Genomic DNA, 16015 nt, shown 5'->3' with positions numbered 1-16015 from the left:
CTTCAAATGATTCCACTGTAAAAATGAAATACAAGGCACAAAATAGAAAATACTTGCAAATCAAATGTCTGACAGATGGTATAAAATAGACAAGAACTTAGCTGAGTGGTGGTGGCACACAAATTTAATCCCAGCACTTGGGAGGCAGAGGCAGGTGGATCTCTGTGTGTTTGAGGACAGCCAGGGCTACACAGAGAAACCCTGTCTCAAAAAACTTATGTGTGTATGTATATACACATATACATACAAGAACGTGTTCAGTTGAAGTTGAGACCAACTCAGTAATAGAAAACAACTGAACTCAAGTGTGGGCATTTTACCAAAGAAAATACACAAATAGCTAATAAGCACATGAAAAATACTTGACATTGTAATCCATTAAAAGATTGAAAAGCCAAAATAAAATACCAATTAACACACTAAATCTGCTGTGGGTTTTTTTTAAAGTCTGTGGGATATGGGAAAGCATAGTTCATTGTTGTAGTGACTATAAAAATGGCATGGACAGTTTCTTGAGGAACAAGTTGGTATGGCCCAGTAATTCCTTCCTAGTCAGCTAACCAAGTAAATGAAAACTTGTGTTTGTATGATGAGCCAGAATGTTCACAACAACATTCCTTCCTGTCTCCAGGGAGTGGAAATCACCTTAAAGTCCATGGCTGTGCCTGTAAAGTCATAGCTGTACAAGCACGGCACATGTACACATGCTGTCACATGACCAAAGTCAGCTGAGCTGTGTGGTAGAAGTTTCAGAATGCCCTGTGTGCGTTTACCTTTGTATTAAGGTTAGGTGAGTGAGTTCTTAAGGGCTGGGGTTGGGGTGAGTAATCACAGCAGATAGCCCTGAAAAGTATTTTCAGGGTGATGGATCTGTTTAAAAACTGGGTCATGGTTGTGGCTGTATGACTGTAATTTTTTTTAAGCCAGTGAGTAGTATATAAAGGTGAATGTTGTAAGTGTGGGTTATGTCTTAGTCAACTAATAATGCCAGGCTGGGTGTGTATATACTAAAAATGAAGCAGCCCCACTAGCACCATATACAAATGAACTCAAAGTGGGTGAGAGAGACTACATGTAAGACCAAAATTACAAGACTCAGAAAAATCAGAATCCAAAGTTGAACTCAGCAATGATTTCTTGTATATAATACCTACACATAGTCAACTAAAAAATCTTAGATAAATTGGACTTCATCAAAACCAAAAGTTGATGAAATTAAAGGACACCATCTGCAAAAAATCAGTCCCTAAAACAGAATAAAAGGCTTTCAACCCACGCAGCTCTAATATTTAATGTAGAGAATGCATTTCATGTGTACATATGTGTGCATGAAAATGGACAGGAGACTTTTTGAGAGACGTGGGACTTTCCTGGGAAAATGTAAAGAAACCTTTGTTTACCTCAAACAAGAGCAGACAGACCTAAGAAAGATTCTGCCAGTTTCAGCTTGGCATGATGATTGAGTTCATTAGGGTTACTTACAGGGGTGTAGGGGACTCACAGGCACAAAGAAGAGCCAAGTCCCACTCACTGAGCTCTGATTCTGTATGGTTCTCAGTTGGGAGCAGAATTGGTACAAACCTGGGCTCAGAGTGCTGCCTAGTGTTAAGTCAGGTGACTGCAGGCTCTGGCAAGGAGACCCAGACAGGTCAGATCTGGGAAGGCTAGCGCCCATGTGGGTGCTGTCTTTTCTCTTGCAGAGGTCTGCTGGTCTCAGCAAACACTGACCGACTCTGGAAAGGCACACCGAACATTTAAATGGCATCGTAAGATGGAGTTACTTTGCCAGAACTCAGGGGACGGATCCCACTACAGACAGGAGGAAGGGGGACATGGCAGGGTGCGAGACATCAAAGGATACAAGGGGGCAAATGTGAGCAACATGCACTGATACACACATATGAAAATGCCATGATGAAACTTATTATTAAAGTAGCAACTTAAATTTAATAACAAGAAATAATCCTGAATAAATAAGTCATAACAAATAAAACAACAGCCCAGTTTGAAAACTGGCAGAGGATTTCAATAGACATTTCTCCAAGAGCATGTGATGTGTTCTGCATCACTGGCCGCTGGGGACATAAAAAGGGGAGTGTGGACCCCTCACACATTAGGACAATGGCTGTTTAAAGACCATGTGTTGGCAAGGAGGTATAGAAACTGGAACCCTTGTGTATTGATGGTAAGAACAGAAAATATTATAGTCACCTTGATAAATGGTATGACAGGTCTTAAAACCACAGACTTGCCATTTTATCTAACAGTTGACTACTGGGGGCTACACGCATGAGCAAATATCTGTACACCCACACTCAAAGGAGTTGAATTCATAATAGTAAAAAGGTGGAAAAGCACTCAGATATCCAGTGATGTATGAATAGATGAAATAAGTGGATGCATATAAATGGAGCATTACTTAGCCTTAAAAGGAAATGTAACCCTAATACTATCATATGGATGAACTCTGAAAACATTATGCTAAGTGAAAAATCCAGATGCCAAAGTAAGTACTATGTAACTCCACTAAGATGGGATGCTGAGCAGTCAGGCCCATGGAGACAGAAAGTTATCACTGTGGCTACCAGGGACTGTGGGAGAGTTATTGTTTAATGTGTAGTTTTAGTTTGGGATAATGGGAGCTGGAGAGATGGCTCAGTGGTTAAGAGCCCTGACTGTTCTTCCAGAGGTCCTGAGTTCAACTCCCAGCAACCACATGGTGGCTCTCAACCATCTCTGGTGCTTATAAGAAATAGTTTGGTATAATGAAACATTTCTAGAGATGATGGTCATTCCTGTTATGTGATTTTACTTAATGTCACTAAACTTGACAATGGTTAAAACAGTAAATCCTGTCACATATTTCACCATGAAGTCAGCCATCGTGAAGGGCACACCATAATGATGTTCTCGGGTGATGCATTGAGCTTCTGTGTGCTCAACATGATCAGTTTCAAGATACTAAGAGAATGTGTCCCTTACTGTGTCACTGAGTGGTGGCTCTCGTTAGTGGTTTGATGGATGGTTGGTCTTGGCTTACTCTGGAATAATGACGTCTGGAGTCATAGTCTTTGGTAAAGTGCTTGATGGTGACCCGGCCAGTCAACGTCCTCAGAGAAAACTGCAAAGCTTTATCATTGTGCTATTAGCTGGGAAGGTTAACACAAACAGAATCCAAAAGGGGGTGTGTAGAGATACCGTGCTCTGCTGTGAGCTTCAACCTCATGGGCACCCCTCTAGCACTCCATCCACACCAGCGCTCCAACACCAGCGCTCCTCTGGATATGGTTCTCAGAGTAGTTGATAGAGTTGTAAAACTCGGTTACTGCTTGCCTTTTACAAACCATGCACAGATAAAACATGTTTATCCCTTTGCGATTTTCAAAGACACACTAGTAAGAAGAGGGTGGCTGGAGAGATGGCTCTGTGCTTAAGAGCACATGCTGCTCTTACAGGTCAGCTACCAGCACCTCTGCTGAGCAGCTCCCAACCACCTGTAACTCCAGCTCCAGGAGGGTCCTATACTTCTGACCTCATGTATACAGAACCCCTCCCGTGCCACATACACATAATTTAAAAAATAATAAAAAGACTAGGAAGTGATCTTGCAGGCTTTCCATACATAAAATATACCCTACACTGGGGAGTTTTAAATTCAAATTGCTTTTTTCTTGACATATTAGTTAGGTTTTTGTTTACTCTCTTTGAGGTTAAGTTGCACCCCACAGCTCAGGGTGCCCTGGAACTCAACTATGTAGCTCGAGCCTGCCTCAAACTTGAAATAATCCTGTAGCCACCACCTCCCAAGTACTGGTATTACAGGTGTGAGCCACCATGCCTGGATAAAACGAGGGTTTTTAAAAAAGATTCATTTATTTTTATTTTATGTGCATTGATGTTTTGCCTGCATGTATGTCTGTGTGAGGGCATTAGATCCTCTGGAACTAGAGTTACAGACAGTTGTGAACTGACATGTGGGTGCTGGGAATTGAACCTGGGTCCTCTGGCAGGGCAGCCAGTGCTCTTAACCACTGAGCCATCTCTCCAGCCCAAAATGAGTATTTTTTTAATGGAGGAAAAAAGACAGACCATAACAACAATCAAAATCCAAAATAGAATGGGTATCAGGCTTAGTTTACAAAATTAGCTTATCTGAGCAGGCGCTTCTCCGAGGCCAAACGATGTTACTATCTAAGGCCGTAACGTAGCAAAGGAGATGAGGTCTGCATGGTGAGATAAAGCCAGACTCTGAGATGAGCCCATTACAGACAGTAGGACGTGCTCAACAGCCTCAGCTCAGACCTGTGTTGTGAAAATTATAAAGGTCAGAGGACATATTCAACCCTAGTGATGAAAGACACCACCCACCCCTAAAGCCTTGATTCATCAGGGACCGGAACAGGTGTATTCTGGGATGTAGATCTCTCGGCAACCCTCCTTGCTAGTTCAGTTAGAAAACCCATAGCTTCGAGTCCCTAGATCACGTTGTACATGTCCCTGGTGCCCATGACTTAGTCACTGTGCCTGTGTGGGCCTGCCACTGTGTCTGTTTCAGATGTGACAACTTCTGAGAGCCTGAAGTAAGTGGTCCTTTCTATCCAGAGGAAAATGGAGGCTCGGAGGTCGAGCTTTTGCGTCTAGACACTAGTAGAGCAAGAATTTAAGCCCAGATGTGTCTGGCTTCCAAATCTCTGCTTTTCTTTCTTTCATTTGTAAGAGTGGGGTGTGCAGAGGTCACAGGGCACTGTTACGGAGTCAGTTCTGCTCCTTGCATGACTGGGCCCTGTTGCTGGCCTCCAAGCCCATGTTCCCATTGCACGTGACCTTCCACAGGTCCCTGGGGATTGCTGGCCAGAGCAGCTTTGTCCCCAGGATTCTCCCATCCTTGTGTTTGCTATTTCTACCACGGTTGGCATCCGCTGCTGTCCTTGCTATCAGTGACTCACTCTGGCTCTCTGGCCCTACCCAGCCCTTTCTAATTGTGACTATTCGATCATTAAGCCTGTTAGAACTTCAGGCAGCAGAGAGAGTGCAGGAAGGCAGAGGCGAGCACTTGAGAGACTAGAGTGGGGATGCTGACTGTGCACAGGTACTGTAGGGCAGCTGCTGCCGGTGTGGATGTCTGAGGTAAGTTCACCTCAAGTCACCTGCCACAAGCAGAAGCTGTGGGTTTACACATGCAGGTAAGAGGGTGGGTGGGTGTGTGTACGCAGAAAACCGAGTGCACATGTACAACCTTACTTTCCACAGGTCACAGAGATCACTGACGACACACCCAGTGAAGGACATTATTTCCGCCACCTCACACAGGCAGGAAGTGAACCGTATGGCGGGAGAAGGTAACGTCTTAATTCTCCTCTCCTTAGACAGAAGGCTCGCTAACAGTCCTATCCAAGGCAGCCTGTTGAGGGGAGGGGAAGTAACACACCGTGCAAGGTGTGATGGCCCAACACAATCCCTCTAGCACTGACGGGACCATCAAAACGGGCCAAAATCCCGAGCAATGTCTGAAGAAAGAAAAAGATGAAAATTTATTTAGTGAAAGAAGTACTGAATTATAAAACACCTCACCAGCTGAGTGGTGGTGGCGCCTGCCTTAGTCCCAGCACTTGGGAGGCAGAGGCAGGTGGATCTCTGAGTTTGAGGCCAGCCTGGTTTACAAAGTGAGTTCCAGGACAGCCAGGACTGTTACACAGAGAAACCCTGTCTCAAAAAAACAAAAATCAAAATAAAACAAATAAAATACCTCACTTCACTGTTGGCTACTGAATGAAAAGAAAAAAAGAAAAGAAAAAAGAGGAAAGATATGACTGCTCGTAGGTATGGTGGAGGAGGAAGTTCATTGTAGATAAAAGGGAGAGCATAGCCAGAGGCAAAGACATCTGAGAGTCCAGAGTGAACATGACCCAGGAGTCGGGCCATGTGAGAAGGGAAAGGGGAGAGCCAGACCAAGAGGCCAGGAAGGTAAAGGGTAGACCCATAGACAAAAAGGCTGGGTAACCAAAATGGCTGGATTATATAGGAAAGGGCAGCTCCTGGGAAGGGCAGCCCAGCCCCTGGAGAAGTTTAGGGTAGGGGGCAGGGTATACCAGCCCTACCTTGTAACAGGTGGGGACTGAGGGATGCTGGGAGAACCTGGCAGCCAAGACTGCTTAGATATGATAGATAGGCACCTCAGTTAGCTATTTGTCTCAGGTTTGAGACCTATCAGCTACCTGGATACACTAGCTAGAGGCTGAGAGGAGGGAATCTCAGTTGAGAAAATGCCTCCAGAAGGTCGGGCTGTAGGCAAATACAGATGGAAGAACTATACCAGAAGAAATTTAGGATTGCTATCCATACAGGCCTTAGGGTTACCAGATGTATGCACTGTGATGAAACACTGTGACCAAAAGCAACTTGGGGAGGAAAAGGTTTATTTGGCTTCCATATCCTGGACCACAGTCCATTGAGGGAAGCCAGAGCAGGAACCCAAACCTGGAGGCAGGAGCTATCACAGAGGCCATGAGGGAGTGCTGCTTACTGGTATGTTCTTGTGGCCTGTTCACCATACTTTCTTATAGAACCTCAGACTTCCTGCCCACACCCAGGATCACTAGCTCAGGGATGTCCCCACCCACAGTGGGTTGGGCCCTCTCCCATCAACCACTAATTAAGAAAATTCCGCCAGGCGGTGGTGACGCACGCCTTTAATCCTAGCACTTGGGAGGCAGAGGCAGGCGAATCTCTGTGAGTTCGAGGCCAGCCTGGTCTACAAAACGAGTTCCAGGAAAGGCGAAAAGCTACACAGAGAAACCCTGTCTTGAAAAACCAAAAAAAAAAAAAGAAAAAAAGAAAAAAAAAGAAAATTCCTTGCAGGCCTGCCGATAGCCAGATCTTAGGGAGGCGTTTGCTCAATTGAGGTTCCTCTGTCTCAAATGACTCTAGCTTGTGTGAAGTTGACATAAATGATCCAGAACTTTACCAAGTTCCAGACCTGTTTTCATCACCTGACCTGTAATTTTTGCTGCCTATTTTGCAGAAAGCAAATTTCATCTCTTTGGGGGAGGCAACATTAATTGGTCAGGCCAGAACAATTTCTTTCTTCTTTTTTTTTTTTTTTTTTTTTTCCTGTTGAGGTTACTCTGAAACACAGTAGACAAGAGGCCACAGCAACTTCTAGGACCTTCTTGCAGAGGTCCGGAGCTAGTGACTGTTAAAGCACAGCTGAGATACAGCAGACCCTGACCCCTGACCCCTGCCTGCAGGCTTCTCCAAACAGCATCATCCAGCATAGGCCCTATGAGTGGAGTGTCACGTAACTCTCCACTCACGCATCATTGATTAACAAACCAGGAGTGTCAGGGTTTGAGGTAAGTAGGCAAAGTGACCCTTACATGTTCAACTAAAACTGCTTTAGAAGACTTCCAATTAAGAAGTAGCCCGCGCCGGGCGGTGGTGGCGCACGTCTTTAATCCCAGCACTCGGGAGGCAGAGCCAGGAGGATCGCTGTGAGTTCGAGGCCAGCCTGGGCTACCAAGTGAGTTCCAGGAAAGGCGCAAAGCTACACAGAGAAACCCTGTCTCGAAAAACCAAAAAAAAAAAAAAAAAAAAAAAAAAAAAAAAAAAAAAAAAAAAAGATGTAGCCCGCAACTTAAGAGTTTGACTCCGAGGTGGTCCCACAGGCAGCTTGGACGCCTTAGTGAAGCTGATACTCATCCAGTAGGAACTGGACTTTTATCTTCCCACAAACTCAAAATACGTGGTAAGAGATTGGGTTCTGGCCGTCGGCAGCAAACTATCCCATGATTCCATGCAGCCCATGATCAGGACAGTCATGGGCTCCCCTGGCTGTGTGGCTAAACCCCGAGGTTTTGTTGGGTGAAGTGTGTATTAAATGCATTTTGACTCATGAATATGCTCAGCTTCCAGAAGGTTTGGCAGTGTGACTCCATAGTAAGTGGAGGCTTGCTCAAGAAATCTGAGTCGTTTCCACCTGCCCCCTCAGCTCCTTTAGTAAATGCTTTGCCCCAGCGAGGCACACTGATGCTTTTGAGTTAGCTCAAGCCCAAAGGTTAAAGTTCCTTTGTGTGGTTTTCTGCATTTTTGACAAATGCCTGTTGTGCATCCACCATTCCAGGTCGCCGAGTCTCCTCCCAGCAGCCCTCCTGTTCCCAAGTTCAGCTCTCCCTTTCCCTGTTGATCTGACAACCACTGGTGGCTTCCCTTGGCGCTTTCCCGACTCAGAGGCTGCGACCGCACAGTAAGTATCTCAGACTGGCAGGCAGAGCCATGGAAGATTCTGTCCCTGCTGCAGCTCACCGCTGCATTTTCCCTTTGAACAGTTGGGATTTTCTTTTCTCTTTTTGGATGTTTTTTAAAATTTGGGTGTTTGAGGATTTTTTTTTATTTCGTATAGTGTGTGTGTGTGTGTGTGTGTGTGTGTGTGTGTGTGTGTCTGGATATGTAAGTATGTATATATAAATATACGTATGTGTGTATAGATATCTATCTATCTATACACACACATACACACACTTTTAAACACAACCTGCTGAGGTCATTTTGTGTTGCTCATATATGCTTAGGGCTGACCTCTTAGCCTATCAGAGGGCTTCTCCCTGGAGAACACTGATTCTCTCTCTCAGCCACCAATAACTGCCTGTATCTCTTCTAGAAGTGAAGTTTTTTAAGACTTCCCCCATCCACACTATCACATCAACTGGTAGTGTCATTTATAAGGTCTTGTCTAGGCAGCCATATTGTCGAGGTTTCTTGGGCGCAGCTTCCCTGTCACATATAAAGACACTGTCTCACGGCAGATGTCCCATTCTGGACCTCTGCTTCTTTCCTCCCGTTCTTCCTCCATGTTCCCTGAGCCTTAGGTGAATGAGTTGGGTCGTTGATGTATCATTTGGGGCTGGTCACCACAGTTAGTTCTCTGCATTTTGACCACTTTGTGGATTCCTGTAACGATCTCCATCTACTGCAAACATCTTTGATGACGAGTGATGTTTACTGGCAAGTAAAAGATAAATATTTAGAATGCAGTTAGAAATTATACTGCTTTTGTGAGATGGCAGTAGTAGGTCCTCTTCTAGGGTCCATGGCTCATCACCCACAGGTTGTAAGCTAGGTTTACAGGGCCAAGCATCAGTTCCCTGATCTTGCCATTCTGCTTGTTTATAAGTGCTAAGCCGGATAGGACCACTGACTGCTTTTCTCCCTAGGCAGCTTGCCTAGGGTTTCAGTACTAGAGTTAGTCCTCAGAGAGGACTTCCAGGGTAGTTCAGCTCAACTGTAAAATTTTAAAATTTACTAATACTTGGGATGATAATGCACACCTTTAATGCCAGCCCTTGGGAGGCAGAGACCAGTGGATCTCTGTGAGTTCACGGCCAGCCTGGTCCATACAAGGAGATTTAGTGTTTTAAACCACTTGGAAGAGTAAAGCTCAACAGCATTGAAATGCATTCACTCTGTATAGGGCCATGACCACTATCACTCCCCAGAGCATTTTAATCATCCTACACCAAATCTTTATACTTCCTTAAGTCCCCCTTTATGTAAGCCCTCTCAAGCCCAACAGAGTAACTGAAGACATAGACTCCTTGTCCTTTGTAACTGGCTAATTTCATTCAATATATTTTCAAAGCTCATCTATACTTAACCAAAATCCCATTCTTTTAATAACAGTTCAGTATTACTTAGTGTGGATGTATTACACTCTGTATACTATGCAAAGATACTTGGATTATTTCCAATTTGACTTCTGTAAGCAGTGATGTTTCAATATATACCATCAGACCCTGCTTTTATTTTAAAATATTACATTTCGAGTAGAATTTCTGGATCAAATTGTAATTTGTACTTAATTTGACAAGGACCATACCGTTTTCTTTGACAGACCCACCGCTTTACAGTCTTACCGGCAGTACGGGGTCCAACACTTCTTGTGCATCTGTGTTACTGCGTGTGTGGGAGGGGAAAGAGAGACAGGGAGAGGGAAGACACCCACCGTCATAATGGGGTGATTTCTCCTTGGGGCTTAACTTGAATTTCTCTGTGCATCAGTGAAGTTGACCATACTGCCAATGTTTGCTAGTGATTTATGTCTTTGGAGACCTGTTTAAGTCCCAGGCCACTTTTTTTTTTAATTGTTTTTTAAATTTATTTTACATACCAATCACAATTTTCTCTCCCTCCTCTCCTCCCATCCCCTCCTCTCATCTCCTTTCTACCCACCCCCCATTCACTCCTACCATCCACACCTCTGAAAGGGTAAGGCCTCCCATGGGAGTCAACAACACATGGCATATCAAGTTGACGCAGGACTAAGTTCCTCCCTGCCACATCAAGGCTGAGCGAGGCATCCCAACATAGGGAATAGGTTCCAAAAAGCCAGTTCATGTGCCAAGGACAGATCCTGGTCCCACTGCTAAGGGCCCCACAAACAGACCAAACTACTCAACTGTCACCCACATGCAGAGTGTCTAGGTGGTCCCATGCAGGCTCCCTAGCAGTCAGTCCAGAGTCCGTGAGCTCCCACAAGCTTGGGTCATCTGTCTCTGTGGGTTTCCCCATCATGATCTTGATCCCCCCTTGCTTATTTAATCCCTCTCCCTCTCTTCAACTGGACCTCCTGGAGCTTGGCCTAGTGCTTGGCTGTGGATCTCTGCATCTGCTTCCATCAGGTACTGGATGAAGGTTCTATGATGACAATTAGGGTAGTCACCAATCTGACTACAGGAGAAGGCCAGTTCGGGCACCCTCTCCACTATTGCCAGGAGTCTTAGCTGGGGTCATCCTTGTGGATTCCTGGTATTATTATTCCAGGTTTCTCCCTAACCCCGTAATGGCCCCTTCCATCAAGATCTCTTTTGTTGCCCTCCCTCTCTGTCCCTCCCCCAACTCAACTATCACAATCCCTCATGTTCCCATCCCCTATCTCCTCCTTCCCCACCCCCACCCCACCCCCTGCCAGTTTACCCAGGAGAACTCATCTATTTCCCCTTCTCTCTCTCTCTCTCTCTCTCTCTCTCTCTCTCTCTCTCTCTCTCTCTCTCTCTCTCTCTCTCTCAAAGATTTATTTATTATGTATACAGTGCTCTGCCTGCAGGTATGCCTGCAGCCAGAAGAGGGCACTAGATCTCATTATAGATGGTTGTAAGACACCATGTGGTTGCTGGGAATTGAACTCAGGACCTCTGGAAGAGCAGCCAGTGCTCTTAACCTCTAAGGCATCTCTCCAGCCCCTATTTCCCCTTCTCAAGGTGATCCAAGCATCCCTCTTAGAGTCCTCCTTGTTACCTAGTTTCTCTAGGACTATGGGTTGTAGCCTGGTTATCCTTTGCTTTACATCTACTATCCACTTATGACTGAGGACATATTGTGTTTGTCTTTCTGGGTCTAGGTTACCTCACTTAGGATGATTTTCTTCTAGTTCCATCCATATGCCTGCAGATTTCATGATGCCATTTTTTTTTTTTAAACCACTGAGTAATACTCCACTGTGTAAATGTACCAAATTTTCTTTATCCATTCTTCGGTTGAGGGGCATCGAGGTTGTTTCCAGGTTCTGGCTATTATGAATAATGCTGCTGTGAACATAGTAGTGCAAGTGTCTTTGTGGTGTGATGGAGTATCCTTTGGGTATATGCCCAAGAGTGGTATTGCTGGATCTTGAGGTAGATTGATTCCCAATTTTCTGAGAAACCACCATACTGATTTCCAGAGTGGCTGTACAAGTTTGCACTCCCACCAACAGTGGAGGAGTGTTCCCCTTGCTCCAAATCCTCTCCAACATAAGCTGTCATCAGTGTTTTTGATCTTAGCCATTCTGACAGGTATGAGATGGTATCTCAGAGTCATTCTGATTTGTTTTTCCCTGATGACTAAGGAAGTTGAACAATCCTTGAAATGTCTTTTGGCTGTTTGAGATTCTTCTGTTGAGAATTTTGTTTAGCTCTGTACCCCATTTTTTAAAAAGATTTATTTATTTATTATGTATACAAATGTTCTGCCTGCATGTATGTCTGCAGGCCAGAAGAGGGCACCAGATCTCATTACAGATGGTTGTGAGCCACCATGTGGTTGCTGAGAATTGAACTCAGGACCTCCAGAAGAGCCATCAGTGCTCTTAACCTCTAAGCCATCTCTCCAGCCCTGTACCCCATTTTTAAATCAGATTATTTGGTATTTTGATGTCTAGTTTCTTGAGTTCTTTATATATTTTAGAGATCAGCCCTCTGTCAGACGTGGGGTTGGTGAAGATCTTTTCCCATTTCTGTGGGCTGTCGTTTTGTCTTACGTACTGTGTCCTTTGCTTTTCAGTTTCAGGAGGTCCCATTTATTAATTGTCAATCTCAGTGTCTGTGCTACTGGTGTTATATTTAGGAAGTGGTCTCCTGTGCCAATGCGTTCAAAGCTACTTGCACTTTCTCTTCTATCAGGTTCAGTTTAAATGGATTTATGTTGAGGTCTTTGATCCACTTGGACTTCAGTTTTGTGAATGGTGATAGATATGGATCTATTTGCAGCCTTCTACATGTTAATAACATCCAGTTATGCCAGCACCATTTGTTGAAGATGCTTTTTTCCAATTGTGTAATTTTGGTGGCTTTTTCAAAAAACAGCTATTCATAGGTGTGTGATTTATATCAGGGTCTTTGATTCGATTCCATTGATCCACATGTCTGTTTTTATGCCAGTACCAAGCTGTTTTTATTACTATAGCTCTACAGTAAAGCTTGAAGTCAGGGATGGTGATGCCTCCAGAAGTTCCTTTATTGTAAAGGATTGTATTGGCTATCCTAGGTTTTTTTGTTTTTCCATATGAAGTTGAGTATTGTTCTCTCTATGTCTGTGAAGAATTGTGTTGGAATTTTGATGGAGATTGCATTAAATCTGTAGATTGCTTTTGGTAAGACTGCCATTTTTACTATTAATTGTAACTATGCAAGAGCATGAAAGATCTTTCCATTTTCTGCTTTCTTCTTCAATTTCTTTCTTCAAAGACTTAAAGTTCTTGTCATACAGTTCTTTCACTTACTTGGTTAGAGTTACCCCAAGATATATTACTGTGGCTATTGTAAAGGGTGTTGTTTCTCTGATTTCTTTCTCAGCCCATTTATCATTTGTATATAGGAGGGCTACTGATTTTTTTTTTTTAGTTAATCTTGTATCCTGCCACATTACTGAAGGACTTTATCAGCTGTAGGAGTTCCCTGGTAGGATTTTTGGGGTCACTTATGTATACTATCACATCATCTTCAAATAGTGAAAGTTTGACTTCTTCTTTTCCAATTTGAATCTGCCCTTGATCTCCTTTTATTGTCTTATTGCTCTAGCTAGAACTTCAAGTACTATATTGAATAGAAATGGAGAGAGTGGACAACTTTGTCTTGTCTTGATTTTAGTGGAATTGCTTTGTTTCTCTCTTCATTTAATTCGATGTTGGCTGTCGATTTGCTGTGTATTTCTTTTTCTTTTTTTTTTTAAGATTTATTTTTTTTTAAGATTTATTTATTTATTATGTATACAGTGTTCTGCCTGCATGTATGCCTGCAGGCCAGAAGAGGGCGCCAGATCTCATTATGAATGATTGTGAGCCACCATGTGGTTGCTGGGAATTGAACTCAGGACCTCTGGAAGAACAGCCAGTGCTCTTAACTGCTGAGTCATCTCTCCAGCCCGTATTTCTTTTATTATGGTTAAGTATGTTCCTTGTATCCCTGATCTCTCCAAGATCTTTTTCATGAAGGGGTGTTAGATTTTGTCAACGGCTTTTTCAGCATGTTGTAAGATGATCATGTGCATTTTTTTCCCTTTTCGTTTGTTTATATGGTGGATGTCTTTCTTTCAGTTGCTTATCTGCTCCAATCAGTCTATGTTGACTGGCAATGGTGCAGGCAAGCATCCTTCTTCCCATCCTAGAAGAGAAGCCTGTCCAACAGACAGGAAGTTCACCATGGGTGTTTCCATGGTGGCTTTTATGTTGGCGTAGTTTCCCTCAACATATAGTTGTGATTTTTATTTTTTTAATTACAAAAGAATTTTTACCAAATGGCTTTCCTGTTTTTCCTTGAAAACAACAGTGCTGTGTTGGCCAGTGGTTTGTCTGTCTGCCCCACAAATCCTTCATGCTGGGTTCACCGGTTTATACTCTTCTGCTTCCAGCTTCCCCATTGTTCCTTTCTGTCCCCAGTGGCCCCTGAAAGTCTCTGGTGAGGTCATTTGGGGGGGGGGGGGGGTAGGGGAAGCTTTTCATAAATCCTTTCTTTGTGGACACTGATTCTGTCCCTTATCACCTTCCTGTAATTCCTGTGAGCATACTTAAGTCTCCAGTAAGTTTAATATTGGACTTCATTAGCTAATGTACCAGCTTACCTTGCTTCCTTTTCAATCATCTGTGTTCGAACTCTCGGACGCATACCCCAGCATATGTGTGGCGGTCAAAGGACAACTTCCATCGGTCGGTGCTCTTCTTCCATCATGTGTCGTGGACATCAAACTCAGGGTGTCAGTCTTGGTGGCACGCACCTTTACCTGCTGAGCCATTTTGCTGGAATTTATCTTGATGATTCTTTGAACAGACCTCATTTCTCTGTTCCTCTGAGTACATGTTACTCATTTTAACAATATCACCCCCTCCACTCTATCTCAATGTTTGCTGGTTTGTTATTTAAAGGTATCACCCACTTGTGTTTACTTCCAAGCCTTTTAGAGTGTTCTTTTTGTGTGACCCTTCATTTGACGTCCCCTCCCCTTTGTATTAATTTGTATTAATACAGCAATCCCCCTTTACACCAGTTTCTCCAAACTGGCTGGGAAATCCTTTGACATGTAGTTAGTTATTCACTGAGCTTAGGGAGCAGGCACAGTTAAAAGGTCAGGGTGTTAGATCTTTGGAACAAGTGACTTCTCTGGACATCTGTGCCATTCTAAAGCCTCTGTACGTGTGGCTGAACGTTCTAACTTCCCAGTGTCTCCCCTCAAATGGTCAGTTTTCCATCTCCATCTTCTCTGGACTCTGGCATTTGTGATCCTTGCAGCTTTTACAAGCAGTGCCCACCAAGTCCCAAGTGAGGCAAAACCAAACAAATCCAACCAACCAAGCACCTTTTATTAGCACCTCAGGTACTATCCAGAGGGGCTACAGAGGTACACAAATCTACAGAGAGGGTCTCTTCCACTTCATCCAGTTTATGAATGAGAACTTGGCTTCTACAGCTTTAAGAATCACTGTCGCAAGGGGGAGGAGGGGCTGAAAACATCACAGAATCTAGCTACCGTTTTGGAGATGGATTTTCTTGACTGAGTTTTCTTTTTGTTGGATGAACCTGTTTTCTAGAGCTCTGATAAAACTGGCCTAGTTGTTGCTGTTTCTGCCAAGGAACAGAGCTAGGAGATTCTTAATTATCTTTCTGCTGATGTCTCTTTGGTCAGTGTACTTCACTCCTGTCTGTAACTCTAGTATCAGGAGACTGTGGACTAGGTATGTTTACTGAGTAAAGGCAGGGTGACTGAATCCTGGACAGTAAGAAAAATGTTAAAACAGTGGTCTCAAATTGTTTCTCAGTCTAACCCCTTGCTATTAAAACCAACACCATCCTGCTTTTAGTCTGTTACTGACCTGAGCAAAAACATAGGACAAACACTTACTTAGATGCAAGTGTTCCACACTCTTAACTCCAAAACATTTGTGACTTTACTGACGCCTTCTGCCAGGGGCTTTTTACTATATATCAGCAGAAGTTCTAGAAACCTATCTCCAGATGTGGCACAGGGCAGAAGTGAAATATCCATTACAAAACAACACATTTGGCACTTATCACTGCTACCCGTTGAAAGGGGCCAATATAAAAATAACTTTCTGGTAACTACACAGAAACAATGTTATTCTGCCTATTAAACATAGGATTTTTACTATAGAGTCTACTATGCATCATTAACATTTCCAAGTCAACATTAACCCAACCCATCCAGTCTACAACTAAAAAATCAAGTCAATCACCTTTATTTTCATGGTTCTGGA

The 16015-nt window shown here is 43.6% G+C and overlaps 1 protein-coding gene across 1 annotated transcript in view; it reads left to right on the top strand.

Moving 5' to 3' along the window:
• The window catches only part of Nrg4 (neuregulin 4), a 73132-nt gene that overhangs the window by 52422 nt on the left and 4695 nt on the right, over window positions 1-16015 (top strand). The window contains exons 5-6 of the mRNA XM_052760902.1: window positions 5251-5339; window positions 8120-8242. Coding sequence (XP_052616862.1) covers window positions 5251-5267 — 17 coding nt within the window. The 3' untranslated portion in view covers window positions 5268-5339; window positions 8120-8242. The remainder of the gene's footprint in view (window positions 1-5250; window positions 5340-8119; window positions 8243-16015) is intronic.

Source organism: Peromyscus californicus, unplaced genomic scaffold (assembly GCF_007827085.1).
Source record: "Peromyscus californicus insignis strain IS unplaced genomic scaffold, ASM782708v3 Scaffold_11__1_contigs__length_118956290, whole genome shotgun sequence".
Taxonomy (NCBI): domain Eukaryota; kingdom Metazoa; phylum Chordata; class Mammalia; order Rodentia; family Cricetidae; genus Peromyscus; species Peromyscus californicus.
Note: the sequence above shows the minus strand (reverse complement) of the source record. Positions and strands in the feature narration are given on the sequence as shown.